Genomic DNA, 25470 nt, shown 5'->3' on the forward strand with positions numbered 1-25470 from the left:
TGCATGTGTGCTAAATCACTTCAGTCCTGTGCAACTCTGTGCAACCCCACAGACTGTACTCTCCAGGTACCTCTATGGGGATTCCCCAGGCAAGGATACTGGAGTGGGTTGCTATTCCCTCTTCCAGGGGATCTTCCCGACCCAGAGATCAAACCTGTGTCTCTTACTTCTCCTTATATCTCCTGCAATGGCAGGCAGGTTCTTTACCACTGAGCCACTTGGGAAGCCCCAAAGTACAGCTTTTTATCCCACATGTCCTTCGCTGTTCAGTGGAAGCCTTGAGGAGCCTCTTCAATCCCTCTGGGTGGAAGGCTGAGCTGAGTCCCAGAGCCCTGCTCTGTGCCCCTGTCTCCAGGAGGGTGGTCAGGCTCATCCAGGAAAGCCCTTCTGACCTGAGTGTCTCCGTGTGACCACTGAATACATCACCTCAGAGCCCCGATATCCCACTCACGGTCCTGCTCATCTGGTCCCTTCTGACCCTTTTCGTGTGGGTGCTCAAGCCCCTCCCCCAGTCAGCGTTCATTGGGAGGGATGTGTCCCCTCAAGACTTCCTGTCTAGGGAACTATACCTGATGTATGTTCTATCCGACATACTCTGCAAACTTCCTATTTTCTTATAACATATTCATGTAAAAAGAAGGACATCTGGAGAACATGTTCTCATGTTTTCATAATACAAACTTTCATTCTGCAAATCCATCTACTGCATAAACAACCCTCAGGCGAAAAGTAGAAGCAACAAGGAAATAGCCAGTCTTCCTTCCTCACTGCCCCCACTCCCTTGACTGTTCAGTTCAGTTCAGCTCAGTCTCTCAGTCATGTCCGACTCTTTGCGACCCCGTGAATCGCAGCACGCCAGGCCTCCCTGTCCATCACCAACTCCCGGAGTTCACTCAGACTCACGTCCATCGAGTCAGTGATGCAATCCAGCCATCTCAACCTCTGTCATCCCCTTCTCCTCCTGCCCCCAATCCCTCCCAGCATCAGAGTCTTTTCCAATGAGTCAACTCTTCGCATGAGGTGGCCAAAGTACTGGAGTTTCAGCTTTAGCATCATTCCTTCCAAAGAAATCCCAGGGCTGATCTCCTTCAGAATGGACTGGTTGGATCTCCTTGCAGTCCAAGGGACTCTCAAGAGTCTTCTCCAACACCACAGTTCAAAAGCATCAGTTCTTCGGTGCTCAGCCTTCTTCACAGTCCAACTCTCACATCCATACGAGACCACAGGAAAAACCATAGCCTTGACTAGACGGATCTTTGCTGGCAAAGTAATGTCTCTGCTTTTGAATATGCTATCTAGGTTGGACATAACTTTACTTCCAAGGAGTAAACATCTTTTAATTTCATGGCTGCAGTCACCATCTGCAGTGAGTTTAGGTCACCTATTTTCTGGCCTCTGTAATGGGGCCAAGGAAATGTGAACAGTAAACAGGAAGGCAGTGCTGTGCATGCGGGCAGCCCCCAGAACAACCACTGAGCAGAAGTGACAGAGTGTGGCCGGGGTGCAGGGGACAGCCCAGGGGGGTGGGGGAAGCTCTGTGGTCAGCAGGGGGAGTGAAGACACTGCTGACTCAGCTTTGGAGGTTACTTTTCAGTAACAAGTATTAATGTAACCAACACTGTGAAGAGCACCTTGCTGCTCTCATCAAAGCCCATGAGGCTGTGAGTCTAGACGTCTGAAACACAGTGTATCGGGGGCCCCAGAGAAGCAGAACAAACAGGAATACAGATACAGACACAGATACATGTGACATAATACTCAGAGACAAGGGAGGGGGTGGTTTCAAGAACTGGCTTGTGCAGTCATGCGTTAATGGGACAAGCCTGGAGTCTGCAGGCAGCCCGCAGCTCCCGGGAGGGGTAATGCTCTGGTCCAGGGGCCACGGCCCTTCTTCTCCAGGAAACCTCAGCATTTGCTCTTCAGGCCTTCAACTGATGGATGAGGCCGCCCACATTGTCAAGCATAATCTTCACTTAAAGTCAATTAAAGCCAAAGACGTCAGCCATATCTGCAGACTACCTGAACTAGGTTTGTTTGTTTGTTTATGTTAGAATATAGCTGATTAGCAATATTGTGCTAATTTCAGGTGTACAGCAGAGTGACTCAGTTATACATGTACATGTATTTATTCTTTTTCAACTTCTTTGCCCGACCAACCAACTGGGCACCACAGTCTAGCCAAGTTGATACAGACCCAACCATTGCACAGGAAGAAAAATGGTTTTCTTTAAAAGGAAAGTGCCTGAAAGGGCAGGATGTCCCTGGGGCAGGCATGTGCCTGGGGACAGGGGAAGCAGCACAGCAGGTGCGGGGGAGACGTGGGGCTGAAGGGGGTGATCCGCCACAGCCAGTCCAGGGGTCTCCCTGGTAAAGGTCACAGACAGGAAGCCACCAGCATCCAGGAGGTCAGCAGGTGTTTTGAGTGCATTTAATGGACAGTCATTTCAAATGGCCAAACAAAGCGTCACCAAAGCAAAGCAGTGACTCCCTTGTGGGTTCCCACTACCTATGACTCTCAGTCAAAACTAAGACCTTCAAGCCAGTTTCCTATGCTTCATGACAATGCAGTGGCCTCTAATTTCTCCATCTCTTTCACTTTTTACCACAGTGAACAAGCCTCGAGCACCCAAGGAGCTTGTTTGGTGCAACTGTCAAGGCTGAGAAGGTCGCTGGGAAGATGGGTGGGTGGGGGCAGGCCTGGGAAGATGCACACAAACACATTAACACCTTAAAAACCCTTCTGCAGGAAACTTCATTCAGTTTGGGGTGAATTGAAATAGAAGTGACTAAAATACACAGATTCCTAAGACAAGAGCAGCATCACGGTAAGAATGCCCTTATTATCCCAAATTAGCTGCAAAAATCCCTTCAGAGACTTGACAGAGAGGTAAAAAAGAGACTTCTCACAGCATCACAGAACAGGAAAACCCCAAGATAAGAATACTCATACAATACAACTGTTTCATAACACAGTCACACAGGCTTTTAATACCCAGCAATTACAGCAAAGGAGAATTAAAATTGCTGCGGGAAGTGAGGACGAAACATTGGAAAGAATTCACACTAACAGTGAAAGAGAAAAAGGAACTCTGGTTAAAGTCTTAGGAATCCCAGAGTCAGGAGGGCGACATGAGGAGGGCAGCTTGCGCGGGACCCGTCTTTGCCCCCGGCTCACCCCCTGCCCCACAGGGCCTTAAGTGACCAGGCTGCAGAGCGGACTCAGAGAGCAGCCATGGTCCCTGCCTTCAAACCTCTTAGCATCAAGCCAACGTCCTCTTTTTTCTGAGCAATCTTGTAGTTATGGAGTATTCTATCCTCCCCAGAAAACTGAGTGATTAAAAAATAAAAAAACCGGCAGGAATAACATCTGTGCAGCCTGATATCAGTCAACTGACCCTGCCGTGTCATGTCCTAAGCAGCACACACTTGGGGTGGCCAGTCCTGCTCACCGTGGGTTGTCCACTGGATTCTCCTCAAGACCCTGGGGTGCAACAGGCAACAGACACTGGAGCAGCCCATGGGGATGGGAGAGAAAGCACGTCCACGCAGCTGAGGACTGCAGATGGCTGGCATGCCAGCGGGCGATGCAGAGGTGCACACAGAGGTACCGTGAGGGCACCAGAGCCCAGGGGAGGAAGGGAACACCTGACTGAGAGCTGGGAGGTTCGCCCGGGGAGAAGAGGAGGAAACCCACCTCAACTGGGGTCTACGACGTGGACCAATGTCGTGCTGCAGGCACTTATGCTGGGACTTAAAGGGGAGCTGAGCTTCAGGCAGAGAAAGAGCGTGTTCCAGGCAAAAGGGCAGGACAAACATAGGCACAGACACGGAAGGTAGGGCAGGCAGGATGTCAGCTCCACCTCAGGAGGACCCAGGGGTTCATCCCACAGCCTCCGTTAGCCTCAGTGTCCAGTTCATAGGCAGCAGATTAGGTCAGGACACATCACGTCAAACGATGAGGACTCAAGGAAAAATTCGCACCCCTCCTGACATCCAGCTAGGCTATGTGCTTGCTTAAAAAATTAACAAAGATAAAAAATAAACCACATGACAACCTTACGGATCTTTTAATTAGTTGAATTAGACTCCTCTGGCTCAACTTCATTTCCCTCACTCAGTATCCAATGGGCCTGCTGTTCTCCAGGTATGACATTCAAACCAAGTGCCCGTGGATGTCACTGCGGTTCACACGTTTCCAGATTCACAGCCACCTCCCCTAGGGCCCCACCGTGAAGCTAGTGCACAGATGTCCCAACACAGCCTCCAGACGCTGAAAAGTACTCGTTGTCACCACTGTCTGCTGGGCAGCCAGGAAAGAGGCACAGAGATGCTGTGGTGCCTGCTGACTACTGGGCTCTCCCTAGAGGTAAAGATCTCGCTCCTGAAAAGTACTGACATGCTCCAGCAGAAACCTCTGCGAAGTGTGAACCAGGTCCCTGAGAGCTGAGATGCCTCCCAGGCTGGTGTCCAGACCTACACTTAGGAGGCTACCCCGGGGAGGAGCTGCGGTTCAGCAGGCATAAATCACCACGTAGCTGCTGCAGGAATAACATGACAACTGCTACAGGCATGTGCTGGCAGACTCGCCAATTCCTTCATCTTACACATCACTTCTGCAGTATTTTCCCCAAACCCGGGTGAAAAAACACAAACTTCACTAAATGATCTATTCACATGATTGAATAAAGGTGGATATCAGTCAGCCTGTAAGTGTGTTTTAAAATAATAAGAAGATAAGAGGGCTGATGACCTGAAGAATACTGAGCGGTCTAAAGCCACTTTTTAATTTAAAATTTTTACACTTTCCACTGATTAAGAACAACAATAAAAGCTCCTCTGATCCAACCCAAAGGCAACCACATGCTCATCCTCTCTGAGCTCAGTTAACAGGCTCTGTGTGTGTGAACCATGTCCCTGCAGGAGTTGCCTACATAAAGACGGAAAGATACACACACACAGTTGGGGATTTGTAAACTACAGTTTCCTGTGTAAACCTGCACTGATTTTCCTCTGACTATATGATAAGAGGTGTGATGAGGATGGATGGTGTCCTTGGCATATGCAGATGCCACAGGCAGTTCGAGGACGAGATGGTTGGATGGCATCACTGACTCGATGGACAAGAGTTTGAGTAAGCTCCGGGAGATGGTGAAGGACAGGGAGGCCTGGCGTGCTGCAGTCCATGGGGTCGCAAAGAGCTAGACACGACTGAGCGACTGAACAACAACAATAGCCAACCTTCCTCAAAACATATAGACAGTGTCCTTCTCCTTCAATACCTCACTTAAAGGACAGTAAAGTAATAAAGGGTTGATAAACCAACAATGATGCACAGACGGAGGGGGTGAGAGGTAGGTGAACTTAAAGGCGTGAGAAGCTACAGAGAGGAACTGACAGTACAGGAAGGACACTGGGAGCCCCGGTTCCAGGGGGCTCAGGAGGGCTTTCCTCCAGGTCGACCCCAGAGGCTTGGTGTACCAGGGTATCAGAGCCAGGAAGGACCGCACCGAGGAAACAGTGCAACCAAACCAGAAAAGCAGAGGCAGAGGCAGAGGAGCGGGCTCTGGGCAGGAAAATGAGGAAATAACTGAAAGTTATTATATTGTAGGAAGGTATTGACTCCACATGCATTGATTTCCAACCAGATAAATACCTCCAAGCCAAAACGAAAAAACAAAAAATCTAGAACTTTACCCTAAAACATCTGACCACTACAGAGGAAAGAACTAATCATTCTAGTATACAGAAGTCCCCAGTAAAACATATTGTCACATCTAACACCCTAAATCAAACCCCATCAATTCACAAACACCATTGGTTTTTAGCACCTCACTTCTAAATTAAAAGGTCAGCCAAGAATCACCAACATAAAGCCTTCATCTTGGAAAAAAAGGCCAGGATAAATAGGAAAAAATACAGTGGAGTATTCAGGAATAATTTGAGTGCTTCAATTTGTATAATCATTATAAATGGTATCATATTCATAAAGCAAAGACAATGCAGTAAGTAGAAAAATTAGAGAAAGATGAAACTTTTAGAGCCTAAAACACATGATAAATTAATAAAAAGAGTGAAAGATATATTAGGAAAACCTCTCCAAAATGAGAACTCTGTCTCCTAAGGAGACAAATCTCTATTATCTATTGAGATAACAGACAAGAAGTATATAGAAAATTAGTCTAAGAGGTCCAAGATCTAACCAGTAGAAGTTTGGAAAAGAGAATGGGGAAAAACAAATGGGAAGAAATTATCATTGTATTCAAGAGACTTTTCCAAAGATTAAAAGATACAATCTCCAGGTTTAAAATGCTCCCACATGCCTAGAGTAATAATAGGTGAGACAGGACCTACACCTGTTGTACACCTAGCTACAACATTGTGAAATTCAGAATACCAAGAATGGGAGGACGTTGTCTTAAGGAAGAAAAATCAACCACAGTGTAGAACAAAAGGCATCGGGCAGCTTCCTTGTCAGTAACAGCAGATGCCAGTGACAATAAGAGATCCTCTCCAAACTCTGAGAGTTTCTTTCTACCTAGAGCTCTTTTCATAACTGCAAACTGAGACTGAGAATAAATTGTCAATATCTTCAGAAATGGAAGAAAGAAATCTTCAGAAACTTTTTCCTGCACTCACTACACCAAAAAGGTATTAGAGGAGAGGCTGGCACATTCAAAGGATCAACCAAAGATAAAATCTCAGGATCTAGGAAGCAGTAAAACTAAACCAGGGAAGCAATGAAAGAAAGTCCCAGGACACCAGCCTAGCAGCAGGCCTGGAAAGAGTGATGTCCAGATGGAGGAGGGAGACCCTTTGTCTGGGGCTGGGAAGGTCTCTGGGGACAATTAGATTGAACATCTGATTAGACAGACTGGGCAAAGTTGGTTACAGCTGAGAATATAATAAAGCAAAAGGCCAACACAAAAGTAAAAGCAATTATAAACTCCAGGAAAAGCAAAAGGATGTACAGGAAAGAAAACCTTTGGCTCTGCAATGAATAATATTTGCACAGTCACAACAATAAATTATATATCATTTTCCTACTTAAATATTTAACCCAAAGAGATGAATGGATGAGATATTTATGGTTTCAGAACAAAATTAAAATGTTATAACTCTTGATATTTTAAAAGTAAGAAAAGAAATGACAGAAGTTAAGAGAAGAAGGAGAGCCGAAGGGTAAGGGATCAGTGTCAGGATGTGCCACCCTTACAGCCCCACAGAATCCCCCTCACCACCAGAAGGACCCCACACATGGAGTAACATGCTTTGTCATCATCTTGATATTCATAATACTTTTTAAACAAGGGGCTCTGCAACTTGTCCTGGGGCAGAGTGCACAGTTAGAAGCTGACAAACTCCCTGTTCTTAATGCAGCAAGAAATCAAGCTCTACTTATGCTCCTTAAAGCACCAAAGTAACCTAGCAATGAAGGGACTCAAAATGTGGATGACTATCTTGAGATACTGGGAGAAATGTTGATGAGGATGTGTAAATCCTCAACTATCCCATCAAAAGAGAGAAATAACAGTGTAAATCAATATTTAGGGACTGACAATAACAGAAGAAACAGCTGAAAGAGAAAACAGTCGAGCCTGAGTAAAGGGATGAAGGATGAGGTAGGGTGAACCCAGAGACCACTGCTTCTTTTTGTAGTTCCCAGTGTGATCTACCAGGGGAGAACTAATAGATTCAATGGATTAGATCTGTTAGACAGAGTGCCTGAAGAACTATGGATGGAGGTTCATGACATTATATAGGAGATGGTGACCAAGACCATCCCCAAGAAAAAGAAATGCAAAAAAGGCAAAATGGTTGTCTGAGAAGGCCTTACAAACAGCTGAGAAAAGAAGTGAAGTGAAAGGTAAGGAGAACAGGAAAGAGATATCCATCTGAATGCAGAGTTCCAAAGAATAGCAAGGCAAGCTAAGAAAGCCTTCCTCAGCGATCAATGCAAAGAAATAGAGGGAAACAACAGAATGGGAAAGACTAGAGATCTCTTCAAGAAAAGCAGAGATACCAAGGGAACATTTCATACAAAGTTGGGCACAATAAAGGACAGAAATGGTATGACCCTAACAGAAGCAGAAGATATTAAAAGAGGTGGCACAAATACACAGAAGAACTATACAAAACAGATCTTCATGACCCAGATAACCACAATGGTGTGATCACTCACCTAGAGCCAGACATCCTGGAATACAAAGTCAAGTGGGCCTTAGGAAGCATCACTACGAACAAAGCTAGTGGAGGTGATGGAATTCCAGCTGAGCTGTTTCAAATCCTAAAAGATGATGCTGTGAAAGTGCTGCACTCAATATGCCAGCACAACTGGAAAACTCAGTAGTGACCACAGGACTAGAAAAGGTCAGTTTTCATGCCAATCCCAAAGAAAGGTTATGCCAAAGAATGTTCAAACTACTGCACAATTGTACTCATCTCACACACTAGCAAAGTAATGCTCAAAATTCTCAAAGCTATGCTTCAACGGTACATGAACCAAGAACTTTCAGATTTTCAATCTGGATTTAGAAAAGGCAGAGAAATCAGAGATCAAATTGCCAACATCTGTTGGATCACAGAAAAAGCAAGAGAGTTCCAGAAAACATCTACTTCTGCTTTATTGACTATGTCAAAGCCTTTACTGTGCGGATCACAACAAACTACAGAAAATTCTTCAAGAGATGGGAATACCAGATCACCTTACCTGCCACCTGAGAAATCAGTATACAGGTCAAGAAGCAACAGTAAGAACCAGACATGGAACAATGGAATGGTTCCAAATCGGGAAAGGAGTACGTCAAGGCTGTATACTGTCACCCTGCTAATTTAACTTATATGCAGAGTACGTCATGCAAAATGCCAGGCTGGATGAAGCACAAGCTGGAATCAATATTTCCAGGAGAAATATCAATAACTTCAGATATGCAGATGACACCACCCTTATGGCAGAAAGGGGAGAAGAACTAAAGAGCCTCTTGATGAAGGTGAGAGAGTGAAAAAGCTGACTTAAAACCCAACATTCAAAGAACAAAGATTATGGCATCCAATCCCATCACTTCACAGGAAGTAGATGGGGAAACAATAGAAACTTTATTTTCTTGGGCTCCAAAATCACTGCAGATGGTGACTGCAGTCATGAAATTAAAAGATGCTTGCTCCTTGGAAGAAAAGCTTCGACAAACCTAGACAGCATATTAAAAAGCAGAGACATTACTTTGCCAACAAAGTTCTGTGTAGTCAAAGCTATGGTTTTTCCAGTAGTCATGTATGGATGTGAGAGTTGGACTACAAAGAAAGCTGAGTGCCAAAGAATTGATGCTTTTGAATTGTGGTGTTGGAAAAGACTCTTGAGAGTCCCTTGGACTGCAAGAAGATACAACCACTCCATCCTAAAAGAAATCAGTCCTGAATATCCGTTGGAAGGATTGATGCTAAAGCTGAAGCTCCAATACTCTGGCTACCTGATGCGAAGAACTCACTCATTTGAAAAGACCCTGAAGCTGGGAAAGATAGAAAGCAGGAGGAAAAGGGGATGACAGAGGATGAGATGGTTGGATGGCATCACCGACTAATGGACATGAGTTTGAGCAAGCTCCGGGAGTTGGTGATGGACAGGGAGGCATGACATGCTACAATCCATGGGGTCGCAAAGAGTTGGACACGACTGAGCAACTGAACTGAACTGAACTGAATGTGATCTACTTTTTTAACCTTCTATACATATTACTTTCATTTTTAAATCAACTTTTAAAGGATAATTTAAAAATCATAATACAGCAAAGATATAAATGTATTCTAAAAACTAAAAAAAGCAACTAATTCACATTTCTAATTTATCTAATACAAATGTTATATGATTTATATTTTACAACAGGAAATGGCAAGCTCAGAACATGTATGACATAGTTTCTGCCCTCTAGACATTCACTCATGTTGTAAATCATTTCATCTCAGACAAGGTCAAGGCTATCCAGAGAAAGAAGAAATTATCAAAGCCAAGTGGCTTACAATGCTCATGTTTGCTTTAAGGGGGCTGTTTGACATCCCCCCCTCATTTTTTTTAACCATGACACTGATTTCGAAAGCTAGGCATTTGCAAATACCAACACAACTTTCAGCAAATGGTCCCTATTTTGGTTAAGGACAAAAGAAGCGGAATTCTCTTCGTGGAAAAATAACTACTTAGTTATTAGTGTTCTAAATAAAACAGGGCAGCAGGGGCTTTGAGAAAGCCAGCCGACCCATCAACAGCTTTCCCCCTGCCTAATGCAAACATGAGTACTTCATTTTCAACAAGGCTGGATGAATGATCTTTCACAAGCAGGTTACAACAGCTGCTGCTGCTGCTCAGTCCCTAAATTGTGTCCAACTCTTTTTGACCCCATGGACTGCAGCACTCCAGGCTTCCTTGTCATTCACTATCTCCCAGAGTTTGCTCAAATTCATGTCCAATGAGTCGGTGATGCCATCTGACTATATTATTCTGTTGTCTCCTTCTTCTTCTGGCCTCAATCTTTCCCAGCATCAGGGTTTTGTCCAATGAGTCAGCTCTTCACATCAGGTGGGCAAAGTGCGAGAGCTTCAGCTTTAGCATCAGTCCTTCCAATGAATATTCGGGTTGATTTCCCTTAGAATTGACTGATTCGATCTCCTTGCAGTCCAAGGGATTCCCAAGAGTCTTCTCCAACAGCACAGTTAAAAAGCATCAATTCTTTGATGCTCAGCCTTCCTTATGACATAGACACAGAGTAGGAACGCTAAGCGTTTGGTAAGGTGCTGACACCCATGTCATGAACGGAAGTTGCAGAGGGTCCTGCACTGTCATCCCCGCCTTAATGGCAAAAGCAACTCAGGCAACAGCCACACCCCTGCTACCAGATAGTCATTCCACAGTCCAACCAAGTCTTAAAGGCTCAATTTCCCCTTCCCAGCACAAGTTTTGTTTTCTTTTTAAACGACAAGGAAATCCTAGCATGAGAGCAACAAGCAAGGCATAAATCCAAACTTGGCATTTCCTGGGTCTTACTTAGTTACAGTATCTTCGTAAACTGTCCAAATGCCAAGATGATCAAATTCCCTTAACATGAAAGAGTTGTTACCAATCACATGACAATCTCTCAAAGCTGCTGTAACCGAGTTGACCTCACCTCACAACGACTGAGGAAGGAGGGGCTGCAGATGAGGGCAGAGGGAAATGAGGAGCACAGCCCCACAGCCAAGGGCGTGTGGCTCTGGTGGCCACTGGAGGGTCAAGGTCCTCTGATCACCCAGCGCAGGGACACTTCAAGGAAGACAAAGCCCATGCGAGCAAGAAACCCATCCTGTCCCATCTAAATGATGGTATTTCCTGGGGAAAGAAGGGTCTGTCCCCTCAAGCAGTGGTCAGCAAGAGGTGGACCATGACCTAAAAGGGGGACCACCTGAACGATGCCTACCTCCAGGTGCCCACAGCCTGTGGTGGGAAACACAAGGCAAACATAAAAGGTGGGGAGCAGGGGCAGGCGGGGTCTTCTAGGGTGATGCTGGCAGGAGGGAGGGCGCAGAAGCAAGGGGAGCGGGAGGAACAAAGCGCAGGAGGACCACAGGATGAAGCCGGGACGAAGCAGAAGCCGCCACTGCCTGTCTGCAGCTGGGCGGCCCGGCCGCAGGGCACAGCGGCAGGCGGGCTCCAGAGGGACCCACAGAGCGTCAGGAACAGAAGACATGCATGGGGATGTGGGTGTGGCTCTCCCGCCCACCTCCACCCCAAACTGTGGCAGTATTAGCAACTTTTTAAACTTTTCATCTTGAAATAATTTATGAGATGCAAAAAACAGTACAAAAACCCTCCATATACTCTTTATTCAGATTCACAAGTTTAACACTTTATCATCCCCTTTATATTACATATAACACATTTTATGTATTTCATATATAATATATAATCTCATTCTTTCTGAACCTTTTGAGGGTTAGCTGACAATCTCCTGCTTCTTCACTCCCAAATTCTTCATCATGCATTTTTTCAAAGACAAGAACATTCTCCTGCATGATAATAAACAATCAACATTCAGAAAAGCGAGCTTTGATTTGTATTACCTCCATATCAGATTACACCCAGCATCCCAATAATGTCTTTCCAGTCCATTTTACCTGATCCAGAACTCATGTGTGGCACACAGTGGTCCTGTCTCCCGAATCTAATTTATTCTAGAACACTTCTTCCACCTCCCTGGTCTTTTGTGATACTGGCACCTCTGCAGACTTCAGGCCAGTCGCCCCTGGATTTGAATCAGACACAGGTTATGCATCTGAGCAGAGAAGCTCGGTAGGAGGCATTATGGAGGGACCTGCATGCCAGTGAGGCCCATGATCTGTGACAGAAGCTTTGATTCCTTCATTGTTAAATACCCAGGTTTCTTCACTACAGAACTGTCATTTTTACCCTGTGATTAACACTATGGGGAAGACCTTGAGACAATGTAAATATCCCATTCCCCTCAGACTGTCAACCAACGGTCTCAGCATCCATGACCGATTCTGACCTGCTGCTGCTGCTGCTAAGTCGCTTCAGTCGTGTCCGACTCTTAGCGACCCCATGGACTGCAGCCCACCAGGTTCCTCCATCCATGGGATTTTCCAGGCAAGAGTACTGGAGTGGGATGCCATTGCCTTCTCTGATGCCAACCTGAACAGACCTTATTCTGATGGTACACAGTGGGGATTTTCTAACTCTGTTCTTCATGCATTCATCAGATGACATTCTGCTGTAAAGAGAAGTTTTCCTTTATTCTCTGTTTACTTACTTTTTAGCCCCATGAACCTAAGGGTTCCTACATGATTTGGTGACTCACAGCCCATTCCTGTCCTCATCTATTCTGCCACTCAGGTGACCCCTCGCCTGCAGGGAGCGCCCCTGGCCTGTCCATGCTTCTGTGGGCTGTTCTATACCATAAGAACACTTCTTCACCTTCTGACTTACTGAGACAAGTCAGACTCATCTTGGACTTCCTCCCAGCCCTGAGGTCCTCCAAGGAGTGTTGGTTTATTTAGTGGGGCATAATATTTAGAAACGAAGCTCTAAACACACATGTCCTCCGGTGTTAGCAACTTCTTACAGGGAAGCATTCAAGTCAGTCTGAGGAGGCAGTGAGCTTTGCAGAAGGAATTTCTAACTGGTTGTATGATATTTAAAGCATGTTTTAGCAAATCCACAAGAGCTGTGACCCACACTGTCCCTGTTTTTATTTTCAGATGTTGTCATGGAGGCTACAGTGCAGCTATTGATCTGAAACTCCAGGTATTGTCTGATGCATGAGCACCTCCAGTCCAGCTGCATGGCTACTTCCTTGACCATTTGTGAAGCCTCTGTATTTGTCAAGAAGAGTAAACTAACCCAAATTGGCTTTTCCTGTACGTCAACTTTTTGGCAAGGACATAGTAACCCAACCAGGGCAGTTGCGTTTATCCTGTAACAAGCACTCATGTAAGCACGGGATCCACCAGAAGCTGTAAGACTTAGGCGGTTGGAAGCACTGTCCCCTCTCGATGACCGAGCCTGCTGTCTGAGCAAATGGTCCATGTCCTCTGAAGACTTCTCCCAGCGCCTCACAGAGGCTTTCGCACCCCTTCTCTGTCAGCCTCCAAGTCCAGCTGCATTCTACCTCCTGCTTTCATTGGCTGAACCTCACCACATAAACCTAAATGTTTGGCGACATGTTATTCTAGCCTACCACAGTAAAATTAATTTGGGGGAAATAAACGAAATAAGTAAAACCTCACGGGAGGAGTTTACTACTGTTCCATGCCAGTTTCAAAGCTGAAAGTGGAAGGATTAGCCCAAATTTCAGCAGCTAGGTGGCACACAAAAAAAGAAAATATTTATTCTACACAGAGAATTTTTTAAGCATTGTAAAAATTTTGCTTCAATAAAGTGTATCTTGGGCCACTTTATTTCTAATATTCTTCACTCAATCGAGGGCAGGAAAAGACACTGCAGAGAGGTTTTCAAGGGAAATGGTCAGAATAAAACCCCTTCTCAAATACCCCTGCCTGTTAACTAAATAGAAACTAGAACACATATTCTCAGCTTGTAATAAGACAAAACATTTTCTGTGTTATATCCATAAAAAGATTTTAGACCAATATGTTAATAATTTTTATCCCTGAATGATGAAATTATTTTCATATTCTCATATCTTTTGCAGCTAAGTTTTCTTCAATGTATATGTATAACCTTTGCCAGAGATTCAAAAGATAATAATAAATAGAAGTTTACAAACAGCGGAAAAAGAGAAGTACCAGTGCCGACAGGGTTAGAAACCTCACAGGAGACAGTACCAGGGTGGTGATGAGGAAAATGGCATTTAATTTCACTCGGTAAGATGTTCCACAGCTAAATTTAAGAAATTACAGAGATGTAAAATTTCTTAGGACAGTAACTCCAGAAAACTCATCAGTTTTTCACTTACCAATTGGTTTTCTGCCAATTCTCAGAAGAAAAGGTTTAGTTGTGAAAGACTGCTTTACCGTGCTGAACCCTAAAACAACATCTGCTTCCTGTGGACTCTGGAGACCTGAGTCTCGCTTTGAATGCAGGGCGGGCGGGACCCAGAGCACAGGGAGAGGCTGCCAACCAAGGGCAGAGCACCCCAGATGGTCCTCTGTGCTGTCCTATTTCAGTATACCAAGGAAACACATTCACTCAACAAACGTTTTCTCAAGACCCGCCACGTGCCAGGAGTTCGGCTGAGCACCAGTAACACAAAAATCAACAAAATATGGTCCCTGTCTTCCTCAAAAGTTCAGCATACTGTAAAGCAATTATCCTTCAATTAAAAAATAAATACACTTAATAAAAAAAATTGTTTTTAAGTTCAGGACAAGGAAAACAGTCTATTGAAAGTGGAGAAGGCTTTCTGAGTGGAAGTTCTCCTAAAGAGAAAGACAGTGAATGAGAAAGGCGCAGGAGTGGGGAGGGCGGGAACGGGTGGTGGGGGCGGTGCGGAGGTCTACCCACACAGTGCTCAGCTCCTAAGCACTCTGATAAGCCAACTACTTTAGCCCAAAGCTCTTCAAAGCAGAGAGAAAGCACACTTCTTTGCCTTAATCACTTCTAATATCAAACCACTACTGCTACCCTAATCTCTCCGGTTACCACACCACGTGAAGCGCTTCCTACAACCTCAGAGCTGAGTGCTCCAGGCTGAGAGACGGCACCTCGGCAGGAACCTGTGGGTGGCACCCCGGTTCTGACCATGTGTGAGGAGGGGGACGGCGGAGAGGGTCGGGGCCTACTGACCCCCGGTGCCATCCAGGGGCCTGGCCAGCAGAGTGAGAGGCATCTGCAGCAGAAATGTGGGAGTTCTGCCCCATGTGCTCAGCACTGACCCTTCCCTACAGGCTAGCCAGACTCCCCAGCTGCCAACCTGCAGCCCTGCCCGAAGGAGGATGTTGTCCCTCTCCACCCTTGCTGGGGAGTTCGCCCTTCCCAGGAGTGGCCCTCAACCAACATCGCAGAGGAATCACTTCTCCGCCCCAGCAGGGTCACTCAGTCACAAGACTGCACTGGCCCCCAAAGATCCTGGGAGGAATAAGGCTGGATGCCCCCAGGGAAACCTGCATGAGCACCTGCTTCCCTCCTGGGGCTCACCCCCTCCCTGGGTCTCCTAGCATCAGCTCCCAGGCAAGCTGCTTGCCCTGGAACTCTTACCTCCAAATCCACCCTGGGATGGCGCCCACCCACTGCAACCCCCTCCCCCACCCCCCAGCTCCAGATGGCTACCAGCTCGCTCACCACATTCTGCCACCATCCCCAAACAGGGTGGCAACCCCGCCAACTGCAGGGAGGCTCACACCATCTCCAAGGCTGCTCCAGACACTCCTCAAGTCACTAGAATCCAGCAACTAGAGTCTGGGAAATCTTTGTTGATTTTATATTTCTAGCACATGGATGGAATACTGTTAAGGATTTTGGTGTGCGCTGATCATTCAATTTAGTTAATATATCACTTATTTCCAAAATGTTTCTTAAGCACTTGAACTTTTCTCATATTCCAAGCCACAGTGATATATTCTAGACACATTATCTATTACAAATTATAACATTTTAAAAAGTTATGGGACTTCCTGCGTGGTACAGCAGATAGGAGCCCACCTGTGAATGCAGGGGACACAAGTTCTATCCCTAGTATGGGAATTCCACATGCCACAGAGCAACTAAGCCTGTGAATCACAACTGAAGCCTGTGCACCTAGAACCTGTGCTGTGCAACAAGAGAAGCCACCGCAACGAGAAGCACGCACACTGCAACAAAGAGTAGCCTCCACTCACTGCAACTAGAGAAAGCCCCATGCAACAAGGAAGACCTAGAGTAACCAAAAAAAAGTAAATAAAAATAAATTAAAAGTTACAACATTACCTGAGGCTAATTTAATATTGTAATCAACTATTCTTCAATAAAAATTTAAAAATTAAGAAGTTATGTGCAAATCATTTTCTTGTTAATATTTATTATAAGAAAAGAATGCATTGATTTTGCATAAGAAATAAGATCAGCTTTATCCTTTTGTGGAATATACCTCTTTCAACTATGATGTTCCTACATTTTCCCTTAAGAATCTAATGAAAACAATAAATAGAAAAATAAGCATTTACATATATATACATATTTTTGCATTTAATATCTGGGTCTAAAGATTAGGTTCATTTGGGATCTCCAGATTAAGAATCCTGGCCTTATAATTAAAATATGCAAGCATTTTAGGGTGAGGCAAATAACATGAGCTGTTTTTCATCATCACTGTGCTAATGAAATACACTGTACCAGACTCAGTCATAAACACAATTCCTCTATTCAGCTGTGTGGCTGCACGTGAGATTACAAATCAGCTCAGTAAATACTGATGGAGTGCCTGCTTTATGGCCCTGAGGGAGGCGACAGGCTCATTGCCACATTCGTATTGAACAGTCCACACACCCCATTGCAGGCAGCCAGGTCACATGCCACCTGCAGTCACTTCAACAAGAAATGGCCTCCGTCTCAAGACACCCCACCCCTCCCAGACCCGCACCCTCAGCACCAGCTTCTGCTTTGTGCCTCGCCACGAGATTAAGACCATCTGATACCAGAGTACACAACAGTATCTTGCATACGTTTTAATAAACACTTGGTGAAGGAATGAACTAATTCACTGACTTGTGAGATCATCTGGAAAAACAGGTGACAGCAAATGCTACTCTTTCCACAACTCAACCCAGCAACTCTTGACGTCACGCTCCCGTGACGTCCGTCTTGCAAAACGCACACACACAACAGACTCCTTGCTGACACAAATAAAACTTAAAACATACATTCAAGCAGAGTGACCAGAGAGGGGTGGTTGTTTTACCGAGTAGCGGCGAGCATCAGCCCTCCTACACTGTGCCAACCCCACGCCAACTGGCTCGGAAGCACGGGAAGCGAGAAGCCATCCTGAGCACCCCACCTCCACCTCCCTCCACACCTGTTGGGGGGCCTCAGCCTCCACGTTCCACCCTAGGAGCCTCCAGTTCCCTATGTGAGTCGGGGATAACCCTGACATACCCCCGTTAAAGCAGTACACCCACGGCTGCACGCGGCAGTTGTTCTGGTTTATGGCCCAGCCTATGTGGCACCCTGCCACCCTCCAGCCTCAGAGGCAGCGCACCCGCCTTTAAGTCCTTAACCTCAGCGCCAACCACAGCGTCCTGCAAACGTGATGCAGGAAGAGTCCTCTGACCAACTTACTGTGAGCCTTGACGGTGCAGCAAGCAGCATACTGGGGGCCAGGGTGCAAGGACAGTGGGAAGGATGGTGTGCGGGCTGGTGCTGCCCGAGAAGGGACAGGATGCGGCATGCTCCAGCAGGCGGGCACAAGGTAGACAGGCCGCGCCAAGCACTGCAGCTGGAACCACGAGTGCACAGGTGGGAAGGGAGGCAGATTTCTGTGTGGTGGGCTTCTATAGCTGTTTCCTGTCCCCAGGGGAGCGGGGGGCAGGGCGCAGAACCAGAGGTGAGAGGTGAGCGGGATGGTCGGGGGCTGAACTGGAATATCTAGTGGCCAGGGAGGGGAAGATTGTCATAAAGTTCAGGATTAAAGCTCTTACTCCAATCCTGAATGTACGCACCATTGCAGAAATCTCAAAGCCACCACGAGAACACGAGCTCCAGACAACAGCAGCAGGGGCTCTCTCCCCAGGCGCTCCTGGGGACACGCAGGCAACATGGGTTTAGGAAAGAAGGGGGCCCCAGCCCCTCGTCAGAAGCCAGCTGGGGAGGGCCCCATCCTGCAGGTGACTCCAGTGCATAGACTGTGGTCTGGGTGCTGATATGTTAATACATTCCTCTTTTAAGTAGGATTTTTGCATTTTACAAGAGATGTTTTAGAGACCACGCCCAAACAGAAGTGCAGAGATCTCCTGGTCTAAATTTCAGACTCTGAGGTAGGTCTTTGAGGAGAGAGCCCTACTTCTCGGTCAGGGGCCTGCTTTCCTGGCAACTTCCAAGTCACACTCCATAGGTGGCCTAGTCCCTCCACCCACTCATGTGGACGAAGCGAGAGCTCTGCTGTCTCTCCTCCACTCTCTGCATCCAAGGCCTGGATGGAGTTCAAACTCACCCACTACTAAGTCCCCAAACCACTGCTGACTCTTGAGGTGCTGGCCGTTTATAGAACCTCTGAAAAGACAGAGTGAGGGCCAACTTCAGCAAAAGCTTGAGGTTTTCAGTCAAGTAATAGCCCACTGTTGTGAAGGTCGGTGCTGGCACGAGAACAGCCCCAGGGCCTATAAAGCTGCTTTTCCATAAAACCTACTCAGGCCTTGTAAACACTCTGTCCTCTGTGGATGTAAATGTTCTCAAGGTGTATTAATGAAACTGAATCACTTCCAGTTCGGCGAGTTATTAATAGCTGCTGACTGTTCCCCCCAGTTCTTAGATTCGCAGGGAGAAGGGGGTGGGGCAGGGAATTCTGTTTACCTGCATAGCCAGAGTTACTGCTTAACCAAGCCGTGCTCAGCATATGTGATAAGAGACCAGAAAGTAAGAAACAGTGTTTTTTCCCTTGGAAGTTAGCAATTAACTTATGAAAAGCACAGAGATGTGCTGGGCTGATTTGACAATGGTTTTAGAAGGTGGCATTCACCTTCCACTCACCCCATGTCAGCAACTTGCGACCTTGTAAACAGACCAAGGAAACCCAACTGAAATGATTTAGAGATGGGGTGCACTTAAGTGGAATAAAGCACTTTAGCGCCGGGCCTGAGAGGTGTGTGGAAGCCAGAGCACACATGCAGTCGGTCCCTCCTGTGCCCCCAGGCCTGAGGAGGCTGTTCCCTGTCCTAGGGAACCTCATGCTCCCCAGGCCAGGTGGTAAGGGCTGCTGGGACACGCCCCTGACCTGGGGCTGGCCCTGCTGGGAAAGGAAAGCTGAGAGGAAAGAAGACATTGTCCCCTGGGCATTCGTCTTCATGACTTCCTCATACCAGAAATCTGAGGACGCAAGACAGGATATTCTTTTTTAAATTTACCTCTCAGGAAGTAAAAGGGAAAAGTCTTTCCTGGCACATTTTTCTCCTATGCTGCTCTGGAGTCTGCATGTTCACTAGGTACTAGAATGTTGGTGAAGGGCACTGAGAAGGAAGGTTGTAACCACCCCTCTCAAGGATCAGCACTTCTGCTCTCCTGGGCATCCGTGAAGACGTACGTTCTTAGAGATGAGAGCTACTGGCTGGGTTGCAGGTCTCCCCTGACCCACCAGCTCTGTTGACCCTTGGGGGCAGCCAGCTGTTCCTGGCAGGAGGCACCACAGGCCTGACTCTGCTTCAAATATTCATGTATACTTCTCATTCCTCCCATGTTTACAACTGCTTTTTAAATTTGGCTGTGTTATTGCAGAGTTGTGAGCTCTTTAAGTGTCACCACAAGCATTTGATTTGTGCTCTTCACTTAAACTCCTGCATTTTAATATCTAACGTATCTATTGAGAAAACAGCTTTGTCAACCTGTTTACGGCCACTCTGTTGCAGCAGTTGTACTTCTCTGTTGATCTAGGTGTGTTTTTTGTTTACACTTTTTATTTAAAAAAAAAAAAAGACATTTTGAAATGGTGTTTTACGAGCACGGTGTTGAGTCCGGGAAAGTCCCACAGTTTAACGAAGAATATTATCAATGTGCCACGGATAAAAATCAAGGACAAACAAAGGTCCAGGTGAAAAGGTAATTGAAACATATTACCCGATGATGCTTATCCGATGGAGGACGTTGCCAAGAATCCGTTTCCTGGGTCCTTCTCCTCCAGACGCTTCCTTCACGTCTCACTCTCCTCCTCCTTCTTCCCTCCTGTGGGCCCGGAGGAGAAACCAGGATGTTTGGGGAAATGAGAAGACACTGTGGCATCTGTCTCAAAGGGCCGTCAAGCCATCATCTCAGAGGAGACCCATCTTCTCAGGGCTGGTGGCTTTCTGCTCGACCTTCGGGTTGAGGGTGGCCACTCGCTTCGCGCGCTAACACACCAGGTAGAAGCGAATCCCCAAGGGCGGTGCCGGGCTCACACCTCAAACCAGTCAGACACTCAACAGCAGGTCAAGGGAACATCCCAAGGCTCCTCCTCAACTGTCACTGCGCCGAGGGGCCGTGTGAAGTCGTGCACACGCAGCACAGCCGCGGTATCCATGGAAGCGAGGCCTGCCAGTGCACAGAGCGAGCCGCATCCCGTGCTGCCCACCCGCGCGCGAGGCCCTTGGCCCTCCTGAAGGGAGACGGGAGCGGGAGCGGCAACGGCGTCCCGCAGGCAGCCCCGGGAGCAGACAGGCCGAGGCCGAGGCGCGAGGCCCCCATGCTCCGGGCAGAACCCAGTGCGGACAGTCCTCTGTGGACAGCCGTCTACCGTCGCCCGTCCAATCTTCGCACCTCGCCTCACAAAAATATGTCTCCGCTTCCGGTTCTGGTAGCGGGTCTGCCGCCGTGGACGCGCCCAGATGCACGTGCGCGCGCACACATAGGCAGGCATGGACGCGCAGGCACGGTCGCGCATGCGCACACACCTGGTCCTTCGGGACACCTGCCCGAAGTGCCCGAGCCTGCACCTGCGGCACCTGGGGCGCCTCCAGGACTTGCATCCCCGCACCCGCCCCTCCCGCCCGCAGACCTGGCCTGTCCTCAGGCCATAGGTGAGGCCCGGCCCACGCTCTTCTACTAAATGGATCATTCCTGCCCTTGTCTCTGGTTTGTTCCTGTGCTCCAAGTCCCCGCGCTGTGCGCACACCTGCCATCTCAGATGGGCCCCCGCGGGGATGGGTGCTGGAGAGCAGCCCGACACTTAGGAGACACCGAGAAGCACCAGACCACGCACATGGAGGCTGGCTCATCCTCACTGATTCTGTGTTTCTTTTCTGATTGCATTTTACAGATGAGGGGATCATTGCCCAGAAAGGACAGTTTGCCCCAGTCACACAGCTAACAGGGCTGGTGACAAGGTTTGGATTCACATCTGCTAGACTCCAGATTCCACGCTCTTTCATTTAACTGAAGTCTCCCAGAGATCAAGACATAGCCCAGGAGAAGGAAGCCGTCCAGGGAAACATAGGCCAGGAATAATATTAGGTGAAGGCTAACGGCCACACTGAGCATCAAGGCTGTCCCCCTGGCTGGACCTGCAAGGAGTGAGCATCGTGGTTGGTCTTGTGTTAACACCTCCTACCCGGACAGCCCGTGGCTTTTCTGCTCTAGGACCTTGGCACCTGATCCCATGGCTCAGCATTGGATCATCCGGGATCCAGTGAAGTGGGGAAAAGCCCAAAGCCTCTACAGATTCACACAGTGTAAGGAGTGAGCCTGTTTGACTCATGTCAGTGCCTGACCAGAAAGGGGGCTCCAGGTAACTTAAAACCCTCTCCTTTGACAGGATCTAGATGAAGGTCTCACTGGTCCTGCCATCTCGCTTCTGCAAGGACTCTTGGACCACATTCTATCCTGGTGGCTAGAATCTGGCCCCACATCCAAAAGTTTGAACTAAAATACAGTTAGATTTTTCACAGAGTTGATTGGTTCCACCCTAAAGCTGCCTGCTATTCTCTAGTTCTAATGCCTGAACCAGAGTAATAAATAACTGCTTATATGGCAACAATAAAGAAGAGGATCTGGAGTTAGAAATGTAAATGGTTTTTTTTTTTTTTCAAGGATGTTATCCTCATAATTAAACAACCTGTTAACAATTAGTTTCTTTCAAACAACACCCTCTTCTATTTAATGTTTTATCACATTTATTTTTCTGTGATTACATATTTAGACACAAGGACTTCCCTGACACAAGAAAAACCATGTATATTGTCAGGGTCCATTTTACTTAAAAAAAAAAAACCACAGTTGTTCCACTTACATTTTGATAACTATAATTCTGGTTCTTCAGTGCTGGAGGACAACAAAAATTTACATATTCCCCCTGAATACTTCTAAATTTAAAATGAACTCTGCCCTCCACATACAAACATAACTTGGCATTCCTTTGTAATCCTCCTCTTCCTACCCTGAACCCCATCTCTGTTGGACACCAATCTCTGCAAACCTGTCCAGAGCAGGATGCTGCCAGATCAGATATGACACTTCACAGACTCCCGTTTTTCTCATAATCCCCACTCAAGCAAAGAGAGATAGAAAGAAAGATAGAAGGCATTGAAGAAAGACTCTATTAATTTTACAGCCTTTCAATTAAACTATTACCTCTGCCACTTCTAAGTCCTCCTCTGACCATCTGGGAGAGTACACCAAGACATAACCCTAAGACTAACAAGCGTGAAGCTTGCTTGCATTTTTCAGAGAGCGGGAAATCAAATACATGTTTACTGAGAGCTAAATTCCATGAGTGCTATAACTAAACAGCTGTAACTAAACAGTGTGTAATCCTATATCCATATCCCAACACTCTATGCACTCCAATGTTCATAGCAGCATTATTTACAATAGCCAAGATGTGGAAGCAACCCAGTGCCCATCAACATACAACTGGATAAAGAAGATGTGGTATATATATATATACACACACAATGGAATATTAACATAAAAATTAGTGAAATTTGGCCGTTTGAAGCAATGTGGATGGGCCTAGAAAATACTGTGCTTAGTAAAATAAGTCAAACAAAGACTAATACTGTGTGATACCACTATATGTGTAATCTAAAAAATAAAAACAAAGGAATATATATATACATATGCAAAATAGGAACAAACTCACAGATATGGACAACAAGCTAGAGGTTATCAGTGAGGAGAAGGAAGAGGAGAGGGGCAAGATGTGGTGGGGGTTAAAAGGTATAAACTACTATGTATAAGACAAGCAACAAGGACATTCTGTACGACTCAGGAAATTATAGCCATTATTTTGTATTAACAATAACTTTAAGTGGACCATATTCTGTAAAAAACACTGAACATTATGCTGTGCACCTGAAACTCTTATTATATTGTAAATCAACTCTACTTCCATTTAAAATAATTAATTAGTTAAAAAAAAACAACAAGCAGCAGGTCCAGAACGTGGAGGACCCCAGAAGCAGGGGCAGAGGAAACAGAGCCATGTAGGATGGCACCAAGAGCCAGGCCTGGTCAGAAGCCACTGCAGCCTGAGGCCCACGTGTGGAGATGAGCCCAGAAGACGGGGCTGAGAGCACAGGGGCTCCCCGGGGGGCTTGACACCAAGATTGCCATCAGATACTCTGATTTCAGGTAAGGCTCAGTCACTTAATTTTTTTAATTTACTTTTTAAAAAATAAAGTACTCTCTGTTAGGAAGTTGCATACTGATTTTCCTTTTGCTTGATTTGTATCAATATTACACCTGTGCTTAGTTCAATGTCAAATTGTTCTGTGAGACTTGTGAAGGAAAAAACCTTAAAAGTTCCTGCCCTATTTTTCACTCCCCGAAGGCAACCACTGTCAGATCTTCCAGCTCATTATTTTCACATTGGCATGCGTGTCTCGGAAGAACTTGCACACATTGCTACTTTAATCTCAGGGATTATCTGCTGACTGTCCCCCCAGCCCTGTGTACACACATGTACATTTTCTTTCCAACAAGTTTCCAATTTAGTTTGACCAATATTCAGAGATCACATTATTATATCTCTGTAAATCCCATTCACAGATTATTCATGTTATCCAATCGTTTCTGTCCCTGGCTGACACAGGAATTTGCTTATCTGTTTTTCATTTACTTATATTTCTATGCTCCTATTAATTCATTTCCAATTCTCTAGTTTTGTAAAGCTCCTTACAGCACATTCAAATGCAAACGTGTGCTCCCTGCTGTCCTTTACCTTCTGGCCCATGGTTTATGCCATTCTAACATCATTACTGTCCACTGAGCAGCACCACCAGAAAGGAGGGACCACGGGGGATGTCTACCCTGCCCTTCTTGCCTGGAGCCCAGAATCATTTAATGCTGCTTGAACCTAATACCTTCACCAACTGATGGCTTAATCAGGGCTAGGGCCCTTGGGAGACTGAATCACAAGAGGAGGAGAAGTCGCTGAAAGTGGAGATGGGGGATTCACTTTCAGCGCCCGTGTCGGGTTTCCCGAGCTGTGCTGCAGGCGGACCTGCAGGGCTGATGGGAGCGAGCCTCAGCCTGAGGGTGGAGACAAGGCCCACTGTCCACACAGCACGGCCTGGGCCCTCTGCCCCGGCCTCCACCTGTCCTCTGAACGACCCTCAGTCAGACTTCTCTGTGCTGTGTCCTTCTCCTGGTCATCTCGGAGCCTTCTTTCCCCAGAGACAAGGGAACCCGCTGACGCAGGACTAAGGAGGTGTCTTTCCTCTCAGCCCCTACCACCCTGCTCCTCCCTCCTCCCAAGCAGACTGTGTTTATCACATGAGGACACATTTTGGTGCCCCAACCCTACAGCCCTGAAGTGACTGGGGCTTCAGAACCCCTCCTAGGAAACCTGGAAAGCAAGGGTGGGGTACACTAGCAAGGCCCCAGCCTTCCTTGTGGCCGGTCTCCCCCAAGCCAGAGCCAGCGCCCCACTCCAGGCTCCCAGCCCGTGCATTTGAAGAAGAGCCCTGGCTAGAGAAGGACAGGTCTGGACTCTGTTTACCAGCCGTGTGATGCTGGGCAAGTCATTAAACCTCTCTTAAGGACTTTATTATTTGCAAACTGGAGATAACAATGCCTGCCTTGAAGAACCATTATTATATTTATAGTTAATACATGGAGAACTTCCACTTGCAACAATATTAAGGATTTAATAACCTGGAAATTTTCCCACTATAATACAGTTTAAGATACTACATAAACCATGAGATGCCTTTTAAATGCCTAGCTGGATTCTCAAAAAAAAAAAGAAAGAAAGAAACTCCCTGAAGGCCAGAAATGAAACCAAAACCAGAGTGAGAACGGTGTGAACCCACACTGACAACTCCAGGGAGAAGGGGCTGACAACCTTGGCTCCCCAAAGGGACAAGGAGGTGGAAGGG

The 25470-nt window shown here is 46.6% G+C and overlaps 1 protein-coding gene across 3 annotated transcripts; it reads right to left on the reverse strand.

The window, feature by feature from the left end:
* Positions 1 to 11432: 11432 nt before the first annotated feature.
* LOC133258413 (uncharacterized) lies at positions 11433 to 21316 on the reverse strand. Of its 3 annotated transcripts, XR_009740012.1 has the most exons (3): positions 20237 to 21312; positions 18130 to 18206; positions 15760 to 17906 (listed from the first exon to the last, which is right to left on the reverse strand). XR_009740012.1 is itself a non-coding variant. In XM_061434969.1 (2 exons), exon 1 carries the CDS (start codon positions 21271 to 21273, stop codon positions 20611 to 20613), a length of 663 nt encoding a protein of 220 aa, XP_061290953.1. In that variant the 5' UTR covers positions 21274 to 21316; the 3' UTR covers positions 11433 to 12027; positions 20237 to 20610. The 3 variants fall into 3 exon arrangements, 2 of the variants coding, with proteins under 2 accessions (XP_061290953.1, XP_061290954.1); XM_061434969.1 differs by lacking the exons at positions 15760 to 17906; positions 18130 to 18206 and adding an exon at positions 11433 to 12027 and having other exon boundaries at positions 20237 to 21316; XM_061434970.1 differs by lacking the exon at positions 15760 to 17906 and having other exon boundaries at positions 17925 to 18206; positions 20237 to 21316.
* Between the last annotated feature and the right edge of the window lie 4154 nt (positions 21317 to 25470).

This window comes from Bos javanicus, chromosome 12 (assembly GCF_032452875.1).
Source record: "Bos javanicus breed banteng chromosome 12, ARS-OSU_banteng_1.0, whole genome shotgun sequence".
NCBI lineage: Eukaryota > Metazoa > Chordata > Mammalia > Artiodactyla > Bovidae > Bos > Bos javanicus.

What these genes read in the sequence shown, in the direction of transcription:
- LOC133258413 (XM_061434969.1), bottom strand. Translation starts at nt 21,273, where the DNA reads ATGGCAGGTGTGCGCACAGCGCGGGGACTTGGAGCACAGGAACAAACC.